Source organism: Tasmannia lanceolata, unplaced genomic scaffold (assembly GCF_043159265.1).
Source record: "Tasmannia lanceolata isolate RefF3 unplaced genomic scaffold, GAP_Taslan_0.1 ptg000002l, whole genome shotgun sequence".
Lineage (NCBI taxonomy): Eukaryota > Viridiplantae > Streptophyta > Magnoliopsida > Canellales > Winteraceae > Tasmannia > Tasmannia lanceolata.
The window spans coordinates 44,501,433-44,527,177 of NW_027518679.1; the positions used below are offsets into that span (position 1 = coordinate 44,501,433).

General features: G+C 39.7%; 1 protein-coding gene across 4 annotated transcripts in view; it reads left to right on the top strand.

The window, feature by feature from the left end:
- The window catches only part of EMB2771 (E3 ubiquitin ligase), a 112,839-nt gene that overhangs the window by 16,008 nt on the left and 71,086 nt on the right, over positions 1-25,745 (top strand). For 3 of the 4 annotated variants that reach the window (XM_077376910.1, XM_077376913.1, XM_077376911.1), the window contains 7 exons: positions 1,501-1,585; positions 1,937-2,220; positions 15,345-15,450; positions 15,531-15,694; positions 17,695-17,879; positions 18,214-18,283; positions 21,634-21,804. In XM_077376910.1, coding sequence (XP_077233025.1) covers positions 1,501-1,585; positions 1,937-2,220; positions 15,345-15,450; positions 15,531-15,694; positions 17,695-17,879; positions 18,214-18,283; positions 21,634-21,804 — 1,065 coding nt within the window. Of the gene's footprint in view, positions 1-1,500; positions 1,586-1,936; positions 2,221-15,344; positions 15,451-15,530; positions 15,695-17,694; positions 17,880-18,213; positions 18,284-21,633; positions 21,805-25,745 lie in introns of those variants that run through there. The other variant, XM_077376912.1, reaches the window with a different exon arrangement.

The window sequence follows — 25,745 nt, forward strand, 5'->3', positions numbered from 1 at the left end:
GCCTCTCTCTGACAATGGGTACAAAAGGAGCGTCCTCGGCCGCCACCAAGGTGACGACCAACACGGCGTCCACGGCCACGTCCATGACTAAAGGAGGCACCACCACGGCTCGAACAAGAACCGCTATCATATGCTGCTAAAGCCGAGCCATCAACATATACTGCTACTGAGAAGTCACCAGGAGAGCACTGCTGAACACGGGAACAGACCTCCGTGAGTGAAGGAATGGATCCAGATCTAATAATCTGTTGATGAAGATGTGTGTACTCGGGACCCTTACTCTTAAGGTAATGAATCACACGCGTCTGGTCCCTCTGGCGAGCAACAACAGTAAGATCAGACGTGAGAGGCATAAATACATCAAGCTGCTGGCAGAGGGCTACGAACTGACTGTAGTGGGCAGCAATAGACATATCTCCACGGCGAAATCGTATCCACTCAGAGTACGTGGAGCAGATACGGCTGATGTTGGCCACACCAGAATAAAGAAGGGTAGTCTGATCCCTGACCTGCTTCGATGTAGGAAGAAGCATCAAGGGACCAGCAATATGAGAGGCCATACTTTGCAAAAGTAGTGTACGGACTAGGGCATCCTCCCGTTCCCACCTATCATAGGTAGGATCGGTAGTAGGAGAAGGATCACGATGAATGATGTGGGCCTTTCCACGAGCAACGAGATAAGTCTCGACTGCAACCTGTCAAGTCACATAGTTTGTCCCATCTAATTTGATAGTGGTTATTTGTGGGAATGAACCATCCATAGAGACAGAAGAAGAAGCCGAAGGATAGGGTGTCGCACAGACCCCATGGGTCCACCGGTAAATGGATTCTCAATAACAGGTTCCATAACGACAAACAAGAAGAGATAAATGACAACTTGATTATGTGGCTCATAAAACAAAGACAAATGAAAAGAGGGACAAACTAAATGAGGAGGAACACGCTAAATGCGGCTCCGATGAGAACAGACACATGGAGTAAAGCACAATAAGGCATCCATAAGGAACAAATACGAAGCCGCGAACGAGAGAAAAGTAAAAAGGGATAATAGAATGGCAATCTAGTGCATTAGGGCACTAGGAAAAATAGAAAAAGCTGCGAAGGAATAGAAAATAGTACTTCCATGTCTGTTAGCTAGTCCTTGTAATGGTTTTCTAGTTTTTACTCAATCGTACTTCCATGTCTGTTGGCTAGTCCTTGTAATGGTTTTCTAGTTTTTGAGCAACATGCTTGATCTTGTAGTGAATGCTTTTAGTGAGTTCATTTCATTTTTCATTATCCTTTTTCATTGCTCCATATTAGAGCAGGTGTAGCCCTGTTTGTTAATGAGTATGCACACTAGTTTTGGTTGTTTATTTTCTTACTTCTAGCTACATTGTCTATTAGATGTCCTTTGCTCTTTCAGTTCCCGCAGTCTGGACTTGAATTCCTGAGGAAATTCGTACCGATTCTCTTGCTTTCATATGTTCTTGTGTTTATGAGTTTGGGCACAAATTGCAGGCTTGCTGGTGTCGTATGGATTCTATATCAGAGCCTTTTCTTTGTATTTTACAAATCGACAATTTGACAATCTACAACACATCTGGTGAGTGGACTAATACTTAGTTAACTTTTTTTTCCTGTTTTTTTTTTTTTGAAATGGCAGGATAATTTCATTAAGAAAGGAGCGGGCCGAGATTTTTTTTTTTTTTTTCATCTTTTAATGAGAGTTGATTCAGTTTGGATTACTTGTAACCACTGGTTTGATTCTTTTTCTTTCATATTGGATTTACATAGATCTTTTAAGTAGTGTTTATTTGTAATTGTTGTTTCTTTTCGTGTTATGATTCCTGGTATTGTGGAAAAGCACCTGTGTGGCTGTGTTAGAAGAGTGTTTCTTAAACCATGAATTTCTTTTGCCCAAAATTGACGTGTTGATTTATTCTATTATGTATAGGTGAAGTTGTCTGCGTTCCACTCCCTCATGCTATTGCCTCAATCTGGCCACTTCCATTTGGTCTGCTCCTCCAAAATGCAATTGATGGGAACCGTCCACCCTACTTACCATTCTCATCATCTAGTTCGTTGCTAAATGCACGTGATTTTTCACGTCCAAACAGAGAATCTGGGGTGAGCCAATATAATTTCAATGTACAAAATTCAGTTGTTCATAGTACCACATGGGACACATCTTCAATGTCCTCACATTTGATTCTGAAGCACCCCTTGGAAGAACCCCAGGTATGCATGCTGGTTCTCTTTCCATTGCTCAGTTTTGCTTGTCCCTTTCTGACTTTCTGTTATAGTATAAAAGATTAAATACTGCCCTTCTCCAACAGTTTAAGCTTTTGGAGAAGTCGGTAAGTTTCTAACATGGTATCAGAGCCAAAGGTCTTGAGTTTAAACCTCCCCGTTGTCAAAAATAAAATAAAAATCCACATGCAATGGTCAGCCCAAGGTGGGACCACATGTGCCACTTGTTTGCCAAGTGGGCCACACATGAGGGGGACTGTTAAAGTATAAAAGATTAAATACTGCCCTTCTCCAACAGCTTAAGCTTTCGGAGAAGTTGGTAAGTTTCTAACACTTTCTTTTTCTAACAATCTTTTTCCTCATTTTATTTTGTATGCTGCTGACAGATGAGTACATGTTTCCTCATATGTTTATAGGTTCTTTGCTTATTTTATGGTTTTTGGAAATTCTTAATATCTCCAGTTAGAGAACGACTCTAAATTGGTGATTGTTTCCTGTATGCACACATTAGGCTACACGGTCTAAGCTCGTGAACTTGTTTTGTTTTCCAATATTAGCTGTTTTTTACGTTAATTTATTGCTAACGGGCATAAGAACAACAATTATTTTTTTCGAGACTACTTTACAAATTCACCTTTTATTGAGATAGCCATCCATAACATTGAAACTTGGAGACTGCACATGGTCCGTATGGTTATGATTATTACATTGAGATTGTTCGGTATAAACACATTACATTTCAAAATTTCAATTAGACACATATATATATGTGTGTGTGTGTGTATATATATATATATGGTTTGTGAGCAGCTGCTCAGATAAGCTTATCTGAGCAGAGCTCACAAACCATAGGGGGGCCCACATTTTAGGGTGATCCTAAGCATTCATTTGGAAGGCCCCATCATGGATGGGGTGTGTACCAAAAATAAGCTCCATTGCATCATCTTAGGGTGCCCATTTGTGGAGGGAAAAATGGACAGATACCGTTTGTCCGCAAATCTGCCCATTTTCCCCCTCCACAAATGGAAGGGTTAGGATGATCAAATGGAGCAGATTTTTGGTACACACCCCATCCATGATGGGGCCTTCCAAATGAATGCTTAGGATCACCCCTAAAATGTGCCCCCCCTATGGTTTGTGAGCTATGCTCAGATAAACTTATCTGAGCAGCTGCTCACAAACCATTTCCTCATATATAGGAAAACTGTTTGTGAGCTGGAGCTCAACTAGCTTATATGAGCTCGAGTGCCACAAACACATGGGTCCCACATTTTTTTAGGGTGATCCAAAGCATTCATTTGGAAGGCCCTCCCATAGATAGGTGTGTACCAAAACTTAGATCCATAGGATCATCCTAACCCATCCAAAAGTGGAGGGAAATATGGACATACACTGTTTGTCCACAAATCTCCCCATTTTTTCCCTCCACTTTTGGAGCGGTTAGGATGATCCATAGGATCTGATTTTTTGTGGACACCCTATGTACGTAAGGGCATTTCAAATGAATGGTTTGGATCAACACAAAAATGTGGGCCCACCCTGTCTTGTGCACTCGAGTGCACAAACAGTTTTCCCACACACACACACACACACACACACACACATATATATATATATATATATATATAGAGAGAGAGAGAGAGAGAGAGAGAGAGAGAGAGAGAGAGAGAGAGAGGTTCCTGCAAACGTGTGCAGGTAAGCTTACTTGCACACGTTTGCAAAAACAGGGTGGGGGCCCACATTTTTTGGGGGTCCGAAGCATTCATTTGGAATGCCCTTCCATGGATAGGGTGTGGCCCAAAAATCAGCCCCATTGGATCATCCTAAACCTGCCATTTGTGGAGCGGAAAAATGGCAGAAACATGGACACACAGTGTCTGTCCATTCCCCCCCCCTCCCCCCCCCCGCCCACCTTTGATTGCGTCAGGACAATCCAATGGGGCTGATTTTTGGGCCACACCTTATCCATGGAAGGGCCTTCCAAATGAATGGTTTTGATCCCCCAAAAAAAGTTGCCCCCACACTGTTTTTGCAAACGTGTGCAGGTAGCTTACCTGCACACGTTTGCAGGAACCATTTCCTCATATATATATATATATATATATATATATATATATATATATATATATATATAGAGAGAGAGAGAGAGAGAGAGAGAGAGAGAGAGAGAGAGAGAGAGAGAGAGAGAGGAAAAGGATTGTACGCTCGAGCGTACCAAGCTTATGGTACGCTCGAGTGCCCAATCACATATGGGCCCACTTTGTTAGGATGATCCAAAGCATTCGTTTGAAAGGCCCTATCATAGATAGGGTGTGTACCAAAAATCAGCTCCATAGTCCATAGGATAATCCTAACCGATCCATTTGTGGAGGGCAAAATGGACAGACCACAAATCTGCTCATTTTTGCCCTCCACTTTTGGTACACACCCTATTTATAATAAGGCCTTTCAAATGAATGCTTTGGATCACCACAAAAAATGTGGGACCCATGTGATTGAGGCACTTGAGCGTACCATATGCTTGGTATGCTCGAGTGTACAATCCTTTTCCTCATATATATATATATATATGTGTGTATATATATGAGGAAATGAAGTATGTGCAGCTGCACAGATAAGCTATCTGTGCGTGGCTTACAAACCATAGTGGGGGCCACATTTTTGGGGGGATCCAAAGCATTCATTTGGAAGGCCCTTCCATGTATAGGGTGTGTACCAAAAATCAGCCCTTTCGGATCATCCTAACCCTGCCATTTGTGAGGGAAAAAATGGGCAGAAATAGTGTTTGTCCATTTTCCCCTCCAACTTTGAATGGGTTAGGATGATCCTATAGGGCTGATTTTTGGTACACACCCTATCCATGGAAGGGCCTTCCAAATGAATGCTTTGGATCCCCCAAAAATTGTGGCCCCCACTATGGTTTGTGAGTCATGCACAAATAGCTTATCTGTGCAGCTGCACATACTTCATTTCCTCTCTCTCTCTCTCTCTCTCTATATATATATATATATATATATATATATATATAGGGAAATCATATATAGGGAAATCATATCTGCACCAAGGTGTTTCGATAAACAAGCGCTCCACTTATTTGTCGTGTAGTATTTAAAGGGATTTCAGAGGATATTACGGTTTTCAAAAAGCTCTTTAAATACTACACGACAAACAAGTGGAGCGCATGTTTATCGAAACACTTGGGGCATATATCATTTCCCTTTATATATATATATATATATATATGAGGAAAGTGTTGGTGAGCTTAAGCTCACCAAACTTATGGTGAGCTTAAGCGCCCCGATCACATGGGTCCCACATTTTCTGTGGTGATCCAAACCATTCATTTGCAAGGCCCTATCATAGATAGGGTGTGTACCAAAAATCAGCTCCATAGGATCATCCTAACCCCTCCATTTGTGGAGGACAAAAATGGGCAATTTGTGGACAAATAATGTCTGTCCATTTTGACCTCCACAAATGGATGGGTTAGGATGATCCTATGGAGCTGATTTTTGGTACACACCCCATCTATGTAAGGGCCTTTCAAATGAATGCTTTGGATCATCCTAACAAAGTAGGCCCCAATGTGATTGGGCGCTTAAGCTCACCAACACTTTCCTCTCTCTCTCTCTCTCTCTCTCTATATATATATATATATATATATATATATATATATATATATATATATATATATATATATATATATATAGGAATTGCTAGCGTCCATCACAAGAGGCATTTCACGGCTGGGCTGTCGCATGTCAGACCACCCACATCGTGAATGGGGACAAAAGCACTTGTCTTCATTCACGAGGTGGCTGGTCTGACATGCGACAGGCGAGCTGTGAAATGCCTTTTGCGATGGACCCTAGCAAATCCCAATATATATTTAAATGAAATGGCTTATGGAAAAATCCAACTTGAAAGTTGTTAGATGGCGATACGGTGTACAGGGAAAGAGAGAGTTGATGAGAGAGTGACAGAGAAGTGAGAGACAGAGAATGAGTGAGAGACAGAGAATGAGTGAGAGTTAGAGTTAGAGAATGGCGTGGGAGAGTTGTGCACAGTAACTTGCGTACACACGTACACACCTCCCACAATTCAATATATACCTACACAAGTGTGTAGGAAATGTTTTCTCTCTCTCTCTCTCTCTATATATATATATATATATAGAGAGAGAGAGAGAGAGAGAGAGAGAGAGAGAACATTTCCTACACACTTGTGTAGGTAAGTTACCTACACAGTAGCTTAAAATACAGTGGGGGCCCACATTGTTTGGGTGATCCAAACCATTCATTTGAATGGTCCTCACAGAGATAGGGTGTCCACAAAAAATCAGATCCATAGGATCATCCCAACCCTACGATTTGTGGAGGTAAAATGGACGTGTATAAACCTTCACAAATTAGTCCATTTTTTGCCTCCATAGTTTGAATGGTTGGGATGATCCTATGAATCTGATTTTTTGTGGACACCCTATCTATGTGAGGACCATTCAAATGAATGGTTTGGATCACCCAAACAATGTGGCCCCCCACTGTATTTTAAGCTAGTGTGTAGGTAACTTACCTACACAAGTGTGTATGAAATGTTCTCTCTCATATATATATATATATATATATATATATATATATATATATATACACACACACACACACACACACACACACACAGAGAGAGAGAGAGAGAGAGAGAGAGAGAGAGAGAGAGAGAGAAGGGTTTCTGCACTCGAGTGCAGATAAGCTTATCTGCGCTCGAGTGCAGAACAGGGGTGGGCCACATTGGGGGGGGGGGATCCAAAGCATTCATTTGCTGGGCCTTTTCATGGATAGGCTGTCCACCAAAAATCTGCTCCATTGGATCACCATAGGGTGTCCATTTGTGGGGTGAAAAATGGGCAGATTTGTGGACAAACAGTATCTGTCCATTTTCTCCCCCACAAATGGACACCCTAAGATGGTCCAATGGAGCTGATTTTTGGTACACCCCCATCCATGATGGGGCCTGTCAAATGAATGCTTAGAATCACCCCCCAATGTGGCCCTACTCCTGTTTCCAGCACTTGGGCGCAAATAAGCTATCTACGCTCGAGCGTAGGAACCCTTTTCTCATATATACAGACATATATTAATATAATAAAAAAGTCTAAAATGCCCTTTAAGTGGCGTCAATACATTTAACACTCCCCTTCAAGCTGGAACGTATTTATCATACATTCCTAGCTTGTTACAAGCATCCTTTAATTTGGCAGGACCTAATGGTTTAGCGAACACGTCCCTAATGGTTTAGTGAACACATCTGCAAGCTGGTTTGATGATGATTGAGCGAACATAGTGCATATTTCTCCTCTTTAAATTCTCTGACGAATTAAATGGCAATCTACCTCAATGTGTTTGGTTCGTCATGAAAGACTGGGTTGTTGGGAATATGAATCGCAGACTTGATATCACAGTATAACAGTGCTGGCTCTGAAGATGAGAATCCAATCTCGGAGAGCAAGGGGCGTATGCAATATAGTTCTCTACTCGTATATGACATAGCCATGTAATCTTCTTCTGCACTGGATTTGGATACATTGTCTTGCTTCTTATTTCTCCAAGTTACCATATTACCATCAACGAAGGTACAATAACCAGTTGTAGATCTCCTGTCTGCAAGAGACCCTACCTTATCTGCATCAGTGTATCCCTCTACTCTTTCGTTACCATTTTTCCTTAAGCACAACCCTTTTCTTGGGTACCCTTGAAGTACATTATGATCTAAACTACTGCCTTCCAATGAGATGTACGAGAAGAATTCATAAATTGACTGACCACTCCTACATCAAATGAGATATCAAGACGAGTAATTGTCAAATAAATTAGCTTCCCAACTAAACTCCTGTATTATCATCCTGGATTATCCAACATGTCTCCTTTGTTTGGAAGAAGTGACTAGGGCTGCACACGGTTTGGTCTGATTCGGTTTAGGGAGGTTTTTTGAACCGAATCGATCCCATCGGTTTGGAGAAAATCCATACTGTAACCGAACCGATGGTCGATATAATCGAACCAAACCGAACCGATTTTGACCGGTTCGGTTCACTGTTTCTTTTCCGGATTTGGTGGAGGCCGCCGGAATCAATGGAGGCCACCAGAGATGAGGTCACTCCCCTCATTCCCTTCTCTTCTTTCTATTCTGTCTCCCTCAACTCTTAGCTTTCTCTTCTGCTCGTTCTCTCTCACACTCCAACCCTCTCCTCTCTCCGCAATCTGTAGCTTTCTCCTCTAACCCTAGCTCAAAAAAAAAAAAAAAATCCTCCCTCAAATGAGGCTTTTATGTTGCATTTATATCTAAGGTTGATACCCGTAGGGTGACTACAATGATAGAATTACCCCTAGACCACCCCAAATGGTAAAAATGCCCTCTAATAAGAAGACAAAAGAAAGGAGGTGCAATTTTGAGTTTGGGGCCGGGGGGGGGGGGGGGGGTGTGTGCGTGTGTGCGGGGGCGCAAAAATTGGAGTCTACATGGGGTGGCCAAAATGGGGTGTCTACAGTTTCTCATCGGGTCGGTTCATTTTCGGATTAAAACTAAAAAACCGTCAATCGAACTGGTTCGGTAAAAGTCTTAATCGTGATTGAACCAATGCCTAGAAAAACTGAACCGAACTGGGCCGTTTGGCCACGAAACGTGTTTTGAGACGCTCAATCGTCCCATCAGGGAGGTATTTAATACCAAAGACCCATCATCATCGAACAGGCTGTGCCCCAGAGGGAAGAGAAACCAACTGCCATGTTTTATTTGAATGAAGTGTCGCCATCTCAGCATCCATCGCTGCCCGCCAAATATGATGGGCCATGGCATCTGAAACTGTTTTAGGCAAAGAGACAAAAGAAACACTAGAGACAAAGGAACGTAATGAAGGTGTGAGATGCTCATAAGCAACAAATTGTGAAATAGGATGGGCCGTAGTGCGAGTGCGAGAAGCAATAGGCGAATCGGATAAAAGAGAAGAAGTACCTGATTGAGATTGATCTGACTGAGGACTAGGATCTGCTATCTGAGATGGTGGCCTGGCAGTAGGAAGAATAACCTGGCGCTGTCCTCGAGTGTATACTCTAGGCACAGATGGCGATTGCTCCGCAGTAGTCAATTGCATATCCTATTTTTGCGCAGCAGGGTTATGAAAATCCATGAGAAGCAACTGGGCGTATTGTATGTGCCAATTGCCATTTAGCTAATAAACCCGTGGATATTGAGGTACATACGGCAGATATTGTATAATTGTTCGGTTTTCCGCAATTTTTTCCGTCCCTCTGTGTAAATAACCCAATATTAGGTTCACAATCAGCACGTCCTTGTACAATGCTCAAGGCTCTAGACTGAGTAGCCGGAGCAACTTTTAATTTGTTATGAGCCACCACCTTATTTCCTCTATGAGGGAGAAAAAAATTTGATGAATCCGCGGATATTGGAAAAACAACAATTATTGAATTTATAGATGCTAGAGTGGATCCTAAAGAGATACCACTTCTTCATGAGTTTATCTTGAATCAGGATCTTTTGGCTCAACTTTATCCTAGTTTTGCTGAGGGAGCAACCCCATTTTTCACCTTGAATTGGTCAAAATACGCGGAATTTCTTACTTTTCGTGGAAAAAGAATTGACAGCTTGTACTTCTGTCGTATCAATTATCATTTCAACGATCAACTTTTCCCATCATGATATCTATACTTACCTAGTATTGTCATGATATGAATTCCATTGGACCCAGAAATGATACATTGAAAGAATCATTTTGGTCTTCCAATATCAATAGGTTGATTGTTTCGCTCCTATATCTTCCAGGTGAAAGTGAGAAACGAAAGAATGGGCTTTCAATGGTACCATGCCTTGGATTATAATAAGAAGAGAAGAATCACTCGTCACTGGAGAGGTCAGTAAGGGCGTCGACGGAAAGAATAGGTTGGGCCCCTCAATCGTAGCCGGAGACGGATCAGAAAAATAAGAGGTATCCTCAAAGAAGGTGACATCTGCAGAAACAAAGATTTCCGCAGTCGAGGACCGTAACACTTGTATCTCTTTTTAGTATGAGAGTAGCCCAAAAAGATATATTTTTCTGCTCGTGGATCTAGCTTGTCACGAGCAGGAGCTAAGTGATGGACAAAACTTGTACACCCAAATACACGCGCGATCAAAGGAAAAGGATCACCTAATGGATATAAAACAGAAAATGGTGTCTGATTCGACAAGACAGAAGAGGGAAGCCGATTTGCTAAAAAAACACGCCGTGAGAGCAGCGTCTCCCCAATAATTTTTGTGAACGCGCATCTGGAATATGATGGTACGAGTCATATCTAGTAAGTACCTTATCTTCCTCTGTTGCGAAGTGTATGCATAAGAAGATTGATATATGATACCTCGTGAATTAAAAAAATCATTAAAGCCATGGCAATTAGAAAAATATTCTTTTGCATTATTAGTACGCAAATCAGAAATTGAGCATTTAAATTGATTCGCAATTTCAAAGTAAATTTTTTTAAATGCATTAGAAACTTTAGATCTATCTTTTAACAGGAATAACCATGTAGCACGAGAATAATCATTAACAAAGATAACAAAATAACTAAAACCATATAGTGAAACAGTGCTAGAGGGGCCCCAAATATCTGAATGAACAAGCTCAAATGGACGCGACGACCTATGACTACCACGTGAAGGAAAGGACACGTGAGGGTGTTCTCCCAACTCATAAGACTACGACTCAAAGGAACCAGTCAGAAAAGGTGATTTGCGATGCTTTTTTGCAGAAGGATGACCCAAGCGACAGTGCCACTGATAGGCATTAGTAGATGTTCAAAGAGCAACACCAGCAGGGGTCGAATCAAGCTAGTACAAGCCACCAACCTCGTGGCCCCAACCAATGCTTGTCCCAGTCTTCAGATCCTGAAAAATACGATAAGATGGAAAGAAAGAAACAGGATAATTTAGAGATTCAGTTAATTTACGCACATATAACAAATTGACAGGAAATGAAGAAACATACAAAACCGAAGATAAATGAATGCCATTAGAGATGGACACCATGCCAATCCCAGAGACAGGGGATTTGGTTCCATCATCTAATGTAACGGTAGTAGGGATCCTAGAGACATTTGATTGGAAAGAGGAAAGAATATGAGAATTACCAGCCATGTGGTGAGATGCTCTTGAATCAATGAGCCATGATCCAGAGGCAGAACCAGAAAGAAAATAGGATGAGCTACCTGGTTTAGCGATTGTGGCTATAGGCTGCTTGCCTTTATTACGGATGCGCATAAGTTCCTCATAGTCGTTACGACTAACCACCATGGAGTCACTAGAAGGCGATGCAGCGGGAGCAGGCTGGGTAGCATTAGAAGCTACCAAAGCAGCAGAAGTACAGCGACGACGGAGCTCAGGATGTAGATCATAACAATAGTCAATACTGTGGTCATCCATACGACAATGGGTACATTAACGAGACCCACGACCATGACCTCCCACTTAATCACGAACACGACTACGGTCAAAACCATCACGACCATGGCCACGACCACGACCACCACCATCACGACCATGGCCAAATCTACCAAAACTGCACCCGCGATCAACACGAGTATAAGTAGCAAGTATAGACCCATCAATATGCGGAGCACTGATCGGAGTACCCCTCATACGTTGCTCATGAGAGAACGTGTTAGCAAGAGATGTAAAGAGCTAGAGCTGACGATCTGCTGGCGTAGCTGAAGATAGTCGAGGCCCAAAGAGTCAAGATAGCGAACAACACACAAGTCCTGCTGTTGCTTGGCAAGAATGACAGGATCTACTGTGAACGGCCTAAGCCTGTCAAATTGCTGACAAAGAACCACATAAGAACCGTAATGATCTGCAGTGGTCATCTCCCCCCGATGGAAACCAAGCCGTTCAGAGAAAAGATCACACATCCGAGTGACTTTATAGGCACCGGAGTACAGCGTTGCCGCATGGCCCTAAACCTTCTTAGAGGAATCAAGATACATCATATTAGCGGCCACCTGGGGTTCCATAACACTCCACAGAAAACAACGAATCATGACATTCTCCTGTTTCCATCTCGCATAGGAGGGATCTGTGGTGGGTGAGGAGGCACTCTCAATAAAGCGAACGTTACCCCGACCAAGGAGATATGTATGAACTGCCCTCTGCCAAGGAGGATGATTTTGCTCATCAAGCTTATGGAGGTCATATGAAGAGGGCCCTCCACGTAGGAATAACTAGAAGTAGAAGTAGTAACAGAGGAAGGGACCAAATCTATATTTAGGGAGGCCATTTACTGCGAAGATGAATCGACCGGATCCATGCCAACAACCAATAGCAGACGACAACACAACAAGAATGCTGAGAACAACTAGCAGCAAGCAACATCCAATACACACGAAAGTAACACTATCAACGCAACATCAAGCAACTAACAAGAGGAATGTCAGAAATTAGCCGTCAACCACCAACAATAAGAAAAGCCAATCACAAACTCGAGGAGGCGAGCACCACTACCAACGAAGCCAAAGAAAAGCAACTAGGGCACCGCCAAGCCTCAAATAACATCACCAAACACCCAAGAATCATCAATCACAAAACAAAGGCTAACCACCAATTCGCCAACAGTAATGAACAACTCCACTACCACCAACAACCACAAATCCACAGACAACAACCAACCGACGACCAACAAATCCACCAATCAACGACATAACAAATCCACAAGCTCATAGACAACAATAATCACCACTAGCCCACGACAAACAATCACCAACCACGCTACGACCAACAACAACACCAACAATAGTCACCACCAAACACCACCAGCACCAACAATAGTCACCACCAAACACAAATAATTACAAATCCATAAACAAATGTACCAACAATCACTTTCTGAAACATCAATCCAAAGACAAATTCACAGCAAGAACCGATCACCATCAAATCACAAACACATCACCAACAACAACACCCACAGATGCTATCTCACACAGTAACACACGGTTCCGGAATAAAAAGGAGGCGTCAACACCACAAACTTATGCCTCCAATATTAGAAAAAATCACCAAACGGTTGCCCCGAACCAACCACGAGATGATAAATCTCAAAGAATATCAGTTTATACCATGAATACGAAGGGTCTGAAGTAGATTAAAGGTAGTTTAGGGACTGATTTGTAGGAAGTAACGGATTAGGGATATTATTGTAGGGTTTAAAGAAGGATTAATGATGAACAACACTCTTAGAGTAGAAAGGATGGGTTTATAAAAGTCTCCAAAAATTGAGTTTTAGGGTTTGACGGCACTGATTGGATGAATAGGGTGGGGTGCGAATGGCTTGACGGGTGTAAAAATCCACAAAAAAGGGAGTTTTAGTGCTGTACGACACTGATGGAGTAAAAGGGGTGGGGTGCGATTGAGTTTGGGAGTGTAAAAAAAGGTTTTAGGGTTGTACGATACTATGGAAAAAGGAAAGGAGCGGTGTGATTAGGGTTAGTGTGTGAGTAGGAGTATACTTGATAAGGATTAGGTTTAGGGTTAAGGAAGAAGGGCAGGTGCTGTATGGTTAGAGTTTTAGGGTTTCTAGGATTAGGGTTAGGTTTGAGAAGAGGATGATTTCTTCAAGGGAGAGAGACCCAATCTTCAACTTTGAAGCTTTGATACCATGTTAGATGGCTACATGGTGTAGAGAGAGAGAGAGAGAGAGAGAGAGAGAGAGAGAGAGAGAGAGAGAGAGAGAGAGAGAGAGAGAGAGATAGAGAGAGTTAAGAGTTAGAGAATGGCGTGAGATAGTTGCGCACAGTAACTTGCACACACACCTCCCACAATTCAATATATATATATATATATATATATATATATATATATATATATATATGAGGAAAGTGTTCCTAAGTAGGGGTGGTTATTCGGTTAAAACCGAACCGAAAAAACTGAAATGTTAAAACCGAATTTATTTTGGTTTCCCAAAATTCGAACCGAAACCGAAACCGAATTTATGAGAAACCGAACCGAAACCGAACCGATTACAAATTCGGTTATTCGGTTATAACCGAATAACCGAATTGTGAGAGGAAAAGAGGGAAAAAGGTAAAATTTTGGCTTGGATCGGAGGGCTAGGATCATCCGATCAAAATGATTTTTTGAGCACAACCTAATTAAGTTGTGATCAATCAAATGGATGGTTTTGATCATCCCACAGAGTGCACATAAAGCAACTTTTTTTGGAAAAAAAAAATGGTTTCATCCATTATTTCGGTTAACCGATTTTTTTTTTAGATAACCGAAACCGAAACCGAACCGAAATGGATAAAACCGAACCAAACCGACCAAATCGGTTCGGTTCGGTTATTCGGTTATAACCGAATAATGCTCACCCCTATTCCTAAACTATAGCTTAGATAAGCTATAGCTCAAAAACACATGTGGCCCCACATTTTTTGGGGATCCAAAGTATTCATTTGGAAGGCCCTTCCATGGATAGGGTGTGTACCAAAAATCAGCCCTATAGGATCATCCTAACCCTGCCATCTGTTGAGGGAAAAAATGGGCAGAAACATGGACACACGGTGTCTGTCCATTTTCCACTCCACCATTGATTGGGTGAGGATGATCCTATAGGGCTGATTTTTGGTACACACCCTATCCATGGAAGGGCCTTCCAAATGAATGCTTTGGATCCCCCAAAAAATGTGTGGCCACGTGTTTTTGAGCTATAGCTTAGATATAGCTTAGATAAGCTTAGATAAGCTATAGCATATATATTAATATAAGACAAAAGTCTAAAATGCCTTTTAAGTGGCGTCAATACATTTAACAAAAGTAGTTGAATCTAATCCCATTATTATAGTCATATTGAAAGTAATTTCAATTGATTTCAACCTTATGAAATTCTGTTAAAAATACCTAATGCTATATTTTGCCATTGCATTATGGTTTCATGCTTGTTATTTCAACCTGATGATTTTGTTTTTTGCTTAATTTGGATCTTTAGTAAGCACAGGCATTATAGCCTTTTTTCTACGTTTATATTCTTCCATTGTATGAGGTCTTCTATGACATTGTTTGAGTTACTACCTTGGCAGGCAATTTACACCCTAGAAAAGGGCACGCTAAACCCTATAACAGATTTTGATGAAAGAATAATATGGACTAATGATGCGATTCCTCTGGTGGCATCATATCATAAAGGTTCGTTCACACTTATACTATCATTCTTGCATACATTGCCTCTTTTATGCATTCTTCAATTTTTTTTCTTTCTTGGGCAGGAAAGATGCAGCATTCTGTATGGCTCGTTGAAATTGTAAATCCCAATGTTGACACAGTCTTTGCAAGTACAACAGTTGATGCAGTTACTACTGGGGTGCTATCAAAACAGTTCTCTTTGCAAAGGATATGGAAAGAAAAGTGTTCCCAGTTTGCTGCTAGTAAGGTGTTAGTTTGCTCAGTTGACTACTTGTTACATTTTATGCTGTTTTTTTTTTTAAACTTGGAATTTATCTACGAACCCGGGCGGCACCTTAAATTTTTTTGATAATAGGCAAAAGATACAAGAGGAGGAGATGCCACCTTTCCTCAAAACCCAAAAAACAAGAAAGAAAACACTTAGACCAAATATTAGGAATTCCCACTAACGTTTCATGCTGTGCACCATGCAACATATTGCCGAAACTGATTATGTTGTTTACCAATCAAACTTCCCACGATGATTTCATACTCTACTGACTTCTTTTGTTCAAGTTAGACTTGGTAGTTTTGCTTATGCATTCGATATTTTTGGTGGCTTAGTTGGGGTTTAGAGGGATCCGTACCAGACTATTAATAAAAACTAGTTGCAGAACCTTGCGTTGCATGGGAACGAAAAACAAAGAAAAACAAAGAATCAAATGAAGCGAACGAAAAATATATCTTCAAACCAAAAGCATTATAAATTTCCTACATATAAAACCTTCCAAAGCCAAAAATTGAGAAGGAAATACATTAAAGCAAGAAGTTCTCACTGAGAGAGAGAGCCTAAGGTGATTCGGATGGAATCCTTTTTTTGCAATCTGTTTTACGGACCTCAAACCCATAGAAGATTGATAGAACTCAGCCAAAAATTCTGTATTGTAATAAAAAGGGGAGGAAAACGGGATACAGAGGGGTTGCCAGAAACCAACACGATATGACCGAAATGTTGGTTTCAGAAGAAAGAGTGTAAAAAGGGGAGGAAAACGGGAAAAATATAAAAACAGGATACAAAGGGATTGCCACGTGGCGCACTCACAGAGTGCAGGATTCTGTTTTACTTATATATTATTAGATGTTCATTGCAAGTGCTTATATTTTTGACTTGCTTTATTATATTTGATTAACTCGTTGGGATCTACAGTACCTGTAGAGATGTCAATGTCAATATCAATATTACTCATAAAAAAAATAATATGAATATTATTCATAGATGATTTTTTAATAGGAGATCTGAGGTACATTTGCTTCTGTCTAGTCGCGAGGGATCTTTTAAGTATAAGGTTTTTGACAAGGTGATATTATGTTCATACCCATCCTGGCCGACCAAGGGCATGTGCTTCTTAGATGATATGTACTGCAACAGTCAAACTCGAGCCAGTGGATAGAAAAAACCTTTCCTACTGTTATTTGGCTAGTCTAGACAATTGCTTTTAGCTCAAGGGCATAAAATGATGGTCCTTTTCAGTAAGGGGAGAGAAGGGGGCCCGTATTCGTTTCTTTAAATTCCTCTACTGCCTACCTTATCTATTTGTAAGAGACATTCAAATTCACATTAAGCGTTTTCTACTGGAGTACTCCACATGCGGAACTTTTGGAGTACTCCACATGCGGAACTTTTCATCCTTCTTCAATGATTTTAATATGGAAGTTATGTTCATACCCATCCTTCAAAGTCCCTCTACATTTGGAAACTAACTTCTTCATAGTTTATATGAAAGTAGGAGGGACTTTGCCAAACTAAGAATATATAAATTGTATCTAATGGCACGATAAAATGGATTTTATGTGTTTAACATACTTTCTTTTTATATCCATGGCATTTCTTTGTTTTTCCTTTTGTAATCATTATGGAGCCAAGTCAGTACACAACACATTACCAAGTTTTTGGTTCTGGATGACAATTTATTAAGACCCTTAGCCTTCTCCTTGAGGCATATCAAATATGTAATTTTGACGTGGGAAGTTAAGTGTTCGGCACATGTGCATATTCTAGTACCGTTTGTGTGCTCAGATAGTGAATTCATGAGGTCCGTCCTGGGTGCACTGGAGGTATGCCTTTTTGCATGCATTTTTGTTTTTACAGTTTCTTGTGGGAAATAAGGATATAACTTTTCTTTATTACATTTATGAATGCTTTGTTCTTGCTGTTCAGTGTCGTTGATAGTGCTAATGACTGTCTCTTATTCTTCTATCCTGTTTCAGGTGTTTCTGGCGACCGATGATGATGGGGTGCCTATTATTTGTTTTCTGCTCCAAGAACAGAAAAAATTACTCTCTGTACGACTTCAGACGGATGAAAGAAATACTGAGATTCTTGACATTGAATCACATATGGGCTGGAATATGCCTGCAGTTACTGCTGCACCTGTGATTGTGACACGTCCAAGGTGGTGGTACTTCATTTTTTGTTTCCTAATTTCATTTGTATACCAAGCATGGATTTAAATTTCGGTTTCGGTTTCGGACATAGCCGAAACCGAAATTTCGGCCGAAATACCAAAATTTCAGCCAAAATTCGGTAAAAAATCAAAGAAAATTTCATTATTGTACCGAAATTTCTGCCAAAATTACCAGCAGTTCTGAAATTTGGTAGCCGAAATTGCGGGTTTGGGTGATTTCGGTTTCGGTCCCAACTGAAATCCGAAATTTCGGTATTTCGGCCGAAATTTAAAACCATGATACTAAGGACATAAATTTCTCCTCTTGGCTTCTTTACTGCAGAATGAAAGTTGGGCTGCTACCAGTTGCTGACATCGTCGTCTTAGATACCGAAAACAACCTTCTTCTTTATGTAAGCTCTACCTATGTTGCTGCTTATGGTATGCTGTATTTGTCTTTGGAAATTTTGTTACCCTTCTCTGCCTGAGTACATTTGACATTTTGTAGATACCTTGTGAATGTTTCAAGAAATTCTCTCAATTGCCCGGATCTTTTAGTGGGTATCATATGTTAATTACTTTGAAGACAGATGGTAATTTTGCTTATAAAATAATGACTTGAAGATTATATTGCTTTATTATTGATTTTCATAATTGGGATTTATAATCCAACTTGTATTCCGAACAGTTGGCTGGCTATTTTTGTGAGCAGGTCATATCCCTCTAGCTGTTATGTTCTACTCATATGAGTGTCAAATTGTCAAAACCTCTGAAGTATTCATTGCAATTATTTTTTTATTGGGCTTAGGTCATTGCACCTGGGTTGGCCACATAAACGAATACTGGATATTGTGCTTTTATGCCTTGGATCTAATTGTAAGAAACTGTAGCAGCGATGCATCTTATGGAGATCATTGACTTAATGCAAATTTTAACACTAGCTGAAAATGCTCAGAAATTAAGCATTTGGCTCATTAAATATTTGTCATAAGGTCTACCCTACTCCATGGTTTTAAATTTCCACCAAAACCAACACGATATGACCAAAATGTTTCTATTTCCCCTGAAACGGAACGAAATGACCAAAATATTTCTATTTCTATCCTCACTGAAATACCTATCAAAACCAAAACACATATTAAACCAAAAGCGTAAGTGTATTAGTTGTATACTATACTGGTATATGCAACATAATTATATTTATATGAATTGCAGCGAAGGACGTGGGTTGGAGCCTTGCCGGGACCATTGGCTCCAATTTAAGAAGGATGTAAAATGTGGTATATGTATTATTTATGCATACTTATATGAATTACATGTGAAATGTGATATGTACTGAATTTTCCGACATGCGTAACAACTCATGTCACTAGTTGTCCGTCATTTGTATATGTTTCCTCATGTTTCCGTGATTTTATAGGATTTTCATAGAAATTTCCATCCAAAATCGACATGTTTCCATTTCCATTTCCATCACGACTGAAACGCTTACCGAAATCAGTACCTGAAACCTTAACCTACTCTGCTTCATTTGATCACTTGCACCCTTTTCTTTTTTCACATCCACTAACCTGCATTGCTTTGTATTACAAGATGAATGCCATGTGAAAATTTCTAAGGGATGTCTTTTGTACTTTGCTAAACATTGAGGAATATATGTTTTTGAATTGATGAAGGGTTTTAGACAGATGACTAAAAACTTTAGGAACATGACTATAAGTCCTCATTCTGGATCGGCAGACAGGGTTTTCGTGCACAAGTAGTTGTGGTTCCACCAGTTGCAGCTGATGATTTAGTTTCGAAGGGAAAACTCATTTGATGGATTCTAACCAGGTACACACGTCTCTCTAGCCCTAGGTCCGAGTGAAATCGTAGAAAAATCAAGAGGCAAGAATACTGCAGACGTAGAGGTTAAATACTAGGGAGATAAGGAGGATGTTGTTCTCACAAATTGTGTTGTAGATCCAAAATTTGAGATCATGCACGAAAGAATGACAAACCAGTTTAGGGTTTTAGGGAACAAAAGAAACCCTAATTCTAGCCCAAAGATGTTTTTTGATGGATTCTAAACGTCCCATTCGATTATGAGGTGTGATATACTTTAAAGGCCCCTCAACAACCACAAAAATGGAAGACAGATGGAAAATGAAATTTTTTTTTGAAATATGTTTGTTAGTTTCAGATGGAACATGGTTTTCTGAGTGGACTTTTTGAAACATTATTTCCAGTTAGAATTTTCTGTGATTTTTTTCAAATTATAACCATAATTCAACCTCTGTTTAGGGTTTTAGGGAACAAAAGAAACCCTAATTCTAGCCCAAAGAGGTTTTTTGATGGATTCTAACCACCCCATTCGATTATGAGTGGTGATATACTTGAAAGGCCCTTCAACAACCATGAAAAAAAAAGACAGATGGAAAATGAAAAAAAAAACTTTTGAAATGTGTTGTTGTTTTCAGACCGAACATGGTTTTTTGCGTGGAATTTGGGAGATGATTTTTTCAACACCCCCCCCCCCCCCCCCGGCCCCCCGTGTAGGTTATGCGCTTTTAACATGATTTGACGTCAGAAAAGTGTTGAAGTCTGCCCACAATTTCTTGAGGGGGGGGGAGCTCATCTCCCTTTGAAACACTATTTCTATTTAGAATTTCTGTAATTTTTTCAAATTATAACCATAATCTTTCATTCATGTATCTATCTGGAAATTTCCAGAATGGAAGAGTTCAAATCCGTAGAGATTTTCACTTCAATTGCATGAGACCCACCCATCAAAATTCATATTAAGTCCCTCGTATTCATTTCCCCAAACCTACAACTGGTTGCCGTGAAATTTGATTTTAACTAGCTAACATCTGGAGAATTTCAAATATCAGGGCTTCTTTGGGTTAAATGTTGTTGTTGTTGTTGTTATTATGATTATGATGATGACGATGATATGCAACATCATCTATTTTCTATGATTCCATTTGAATTTTTGAATCAAGATATTGTTGGTACCTCCTCACAGTCACAACCTTATTTGATTTGTAGTTTAGGCTCACACACAGATATATATATATATATATATATATATATATATATATATATATATATATATATATATATATGAAGAATTGGTTTGTGAGCAGCTGCTCAGATTAGCTTATCTGAGCAGGAGCTCACAAACACATGTGGCCCCACATTTTTGGGGGATCCAAAGCATTCATTTGGAAGGCCCTTCCATGGATAGGGTGTGTACCAAAAATCAGCCCTATAGGATCATCCTAACCCTGCCATTTGTGGAGGGAAAAAATGGGCTGAAATAGTGTCTCTCCATCCCCCCCCCACCTTTGATTGGGTTAGGATGATCCTATAGGGCTAATTTTTGGTACACACCCTATCCATGGAAGGGCCTTTCAAATGAATGCTTTGGATCACCCCAAAAATGTGGGCCACATGAGTTTTTGAAGCAGCTGCTCAGATAAGCTATCTGAGCAGCTGCTCACAAACCATATTCTCTCTCTCTCTCTCTATATATATATATATATATGTGTGTGTGTGTGTGTGTGTGTGTGTGTGTGCGCGCGCGCGTTTCTACGTGTTGATCAACAATTTCCATTTCTAATTGTTGAAGCAACACATTACTTTTGCCTTGCTTAAACTAATTTTTTATTTTGGTATTTCCATACACGGATTGCATGCTTATTTAATAATACCTTGTTGTAACTAAGTATGATTTTTTCTATTGGTTCAGACTTTTATGGGTTTGTTTGATAATTTGCAGTCAGGAAAGCAATGCCTATGTAGATATTATTTGCCTTCTTCTCTAGGGAAAGGTTTAGTTACAAATACTGGGGAGCCTTTAGAATTAGCAAGCAGTTCCCTTGACATGAAGATTAGAGGAATAGCAGATGCTGTTGATGGAAGAATTAATGTAATTGTCAATAATGGCCAGGTACGCCATTCTTCCTTACAGTTTGATGCAAACTAATTTGCTAATGTTATACCATTCATTTTTTTTTGCTAATGTTACAACGTACGATATATATATATATATATATATATATATATATATATATATATATATATATATATATATATAATCACTCTTTGATGATGATTGCTTTCATATTCTGTATTATATATTTTTTCCAATTGGATGAGTTTAGACAGTGTCTCCATTCATTACTTTTCAGATACAGATGTGTCTTGATCACCTCAAAATCCTACACATCTCGCCATTGTGGGATACACTTTTCAATATCCATGTGACACATCAGAGACATTGGAAGAAAATATAAGAAATCATGAAAAAAACAGTAGCAAATTGTGATAACCTATTTTGATAAGATCTATAACATATATTTACTTGGAACGATGGTTGATCATCTTACTCTTACTTGTTTGGCTATTGAATGCTACTATATATATATATATATATATATATAATCACTTTTTGATGATTGCTTTCATATTCTGTATTTTCAATTGGATGAGTTTAGACAGTGTCTCCATTCATTACTTTTAAGATACAGATGTGTCTTGATCACCTCAAAATCCGACAAATCTCGCCATTGTGGGATACACTTTTCAATATCCATGACACACATCAGAGACATTGGAAGAAAATATAAGAAATCATGAAAAAAATAGTAGCAAATTGTGATAACCTATTTTGATATGATCTATAACATATATTTACTTAACTTGGAACGATGCTTGATCATCTGACTCTTACTTGTTTGGCTATTGAAGGCTATAAATTGTCTATTTTTGTTTACTTTTTTTTCTCCACAATTCTGACGTATATTCAAATGTTTCAAAATTTGTATTGACTTCTGAGTTCATTAGAATCAACTTGCTTTTATAGTTCTATGATATATGAATAATAATAATAATTAGGGAAGGACAACTTGCTAACAATCCATCATTCAGGGGATATATTACAAACTTAAAGCATTCAGTAATGGCTCATGACAAAGATATTTTTTTTTTCAAACTCGTAATTTTTGTAGGAACCTGGGCCGGCACCTTAAATTTTATTAGTATGGTACAAAGAGGGGGACATGCCACCTTACCTTTAGATCAACAAAACTCATAGAATGAACCTGTTACCTTAGGAATGCTTGGAATGCCAGGGAGTCGCATCTCGCGGCACCCTTACCTACCTTTGGAAGATCTCTCCACACTGAGAATACTTATTATTCTTCCTTCACTAAACTGATCTGACAAATTAAGCTTCAAGTGATGGTGAAGTGGTCTAAGTTCCTGGCAGTAATACTTTATAGACCTTGAGGGGGCGGTCCTTGTTAGTGGAAATCATATCAATGAGGTCCTTACTATTAGTCTATTAGATTCCACTTAAACATTTGAGAAACCAAAGGCTTTACAATATCTTAGGCCATCTTGAATACTTATTTCCGCCTAGATATTGGTCCCTACTTCTCCTGAATAGTGAGAGAAACCAAATATAGTGTCACCTTCAAAATTTCTAATGATTCCACCACCCCTAGGTAAACCTGGATTGTCCTTAGACGCCCCATCAATATTTACTTTAAGATCTGATATCTTTGGCTTTTCCCAACACACGGCGATAACCCTTTGCCTTAGTTATCGATGTTGTTTTATTCATCGTTTCGTTTTGGCCAGTGGAACGGAATACTTCGGCGTTTTGGCATTTCATTTAGGAAAAGACACTACGACAACTGGAGTTTTTTTTAATAGTTAAAAATTTGAAAAAATCCCAAAAATTTGAAATTGTTTAAAAATATACGAGCCAAATATTTTAAAAACCTCTTTATTGCTTAAAAATTAAATTTAGTGTAATACATCGAAAAAATTACAAAATACAAGTCCAAATCAAATCTCATCGCTCAATCGGTCAACCGTCTTCTCCTGAATCCTCCTAAGGGTTCTCGCAAGAGGGATCATCATACCCAATGGAGTGGTTGTCCTCATTGTCCTCCCAATATAACTTTATCACAGAGAGCGCAAATTGGTTTGTTTCGTTGAGCCGGCAATACTATTCCGTAAGCCTATCCCAGGTCATCTGATCTAGTGAATGCGGAACCAATAAAGGAGGCTCCTGTGGAAGGTCCCGAACTCATTGTTTTTAAAATTCAATTCAAATTAAATAGGAATAAAAGGAAGGTATACCGGGGATCTATTTTGAGTATGTAAATGTTGTGAAGAAATGGAGTAGAAGCCTTCACTTCACTTGAAGCCTTTGGAGTTGAAGAAAGTAGTAAAGAGTAGTATAGAGGTTATCTATACCAAGGTTGCCAGAGCGAGAATCAAAAAGCGGGAATCAAAAGCGGGAATCAAAGGCTCCGGGAATGGTCGGAAGCGGGAATCGTGAAGCCGCCGGAGAGTGTCGCCCAGGAGTCACCTGTAAGATACCCCAATTTTCCATGTCATCTAACCAGCATTTTTACCGCTTGCAACTACTGTAAATAATTTGGTCCATTCAATTTAACTAGGACCATAGGCACCGATATGTTATTTAGGGGGCATCACTCTATTCATAGCCATTCTGAAACTTCTGGTGTTGGTAGAATTGGTATCAGTGCTGTTGTTCGACATTTCTCTTCATGCCAGCAATAGTAATCAAATAATATTTTGAAACAACATTGATAATTTAGGGTTCCGGCACATACTATGAGGCCGAGAAAACACAAAATGGATTACTTATACACTAAACAATCGAAGGGAAAACCTGACCTATTGTAGATTTACACAAAGGCTGGCCAAAATTGGATTCCAGGCATGCTAGGAATTCTGAAAAAACGCCCAACGAAAAAATCGCCCCTATAGAGTTGATATCTGAAGCCAAAACTCCAAGGCTTTATGCTCATGATATGGGATATCCATGGTTAAAATTTCAGCAAAAAAGGGCAACGATTGATAGGGTAAATAAAAATCACAAAATATGTTGAAACTCGGAAAAACCCAACGAAAAATCTCACCCTCCCCCCCTTAGGATCTTAATCTAGGTATAAAACTTTAGGGGCCGTTTGGATACGAGGATTTTAGAATTCTGGATTTCTTCAAAATTGTAGCTAGGACATAAGAGAAGAAGCGGACCAGCTGTCGTTTTTTACTCGTTTTTGACTTCTCACCCTTCTTTCCGTCGGCAGGAGAGTAGCAGATCCTCCCATATTTCCAGGTTTTAGAAATTTAGGATGCGGGAGAGATTTTTAAAACATGAATTTCTCACTTAAAGTCCAAGAATCGCTGTTGGGACAGCGTACAACAGCTTGGTCATGAACCCTCTTTTACACTGTTTTCAAACTAAAAACCTGGATTCTAAAACCCGTGTATCCAAACGACTCCTTATGGTTTTGTTATACATGGGAAAGGAACCTCTTGGTCAAAAGCACATGAACAAAGAACAACTCTTAGTACAGAAAATAGAAAACCCTAAACATACCCTGAAATAAACCACCAAATTTCGTGAACACATACCGCTTTGATTCGCTTGACAAGACGTATAGGGCCTCAAAATATGTCCATCAACCAACTGCTTCTTGTGACAATCAATGGATCAGTACCTTACATGGTGGTTCCGAACCACGAAGAAAATAAGAGATCTACCAAATATTAGTGGGCTGAGGAAAAAATGTGGTTGAATCGGGCGGAGGATTGGTGATCCCCACAATGTCATTACCATAATTTTGGATGGAGGAATAGATGCAGAAGGTGTCAGCAATCTAGATCGAATCTGACCCCCTCACCAAGTATACCTCGGGGAGGAGGGGAGAAACCCACAGTGAATCTCTGGCATGACCAACGTAATAGACAACAAACCTGGTTTTGCTCTCCCTGTCAATGTCTTAATTTCAGATGGCGGGAGAAATGTCGCTGGTGTCACCGGGCCAGCATCCCCCTAAAGTGGGT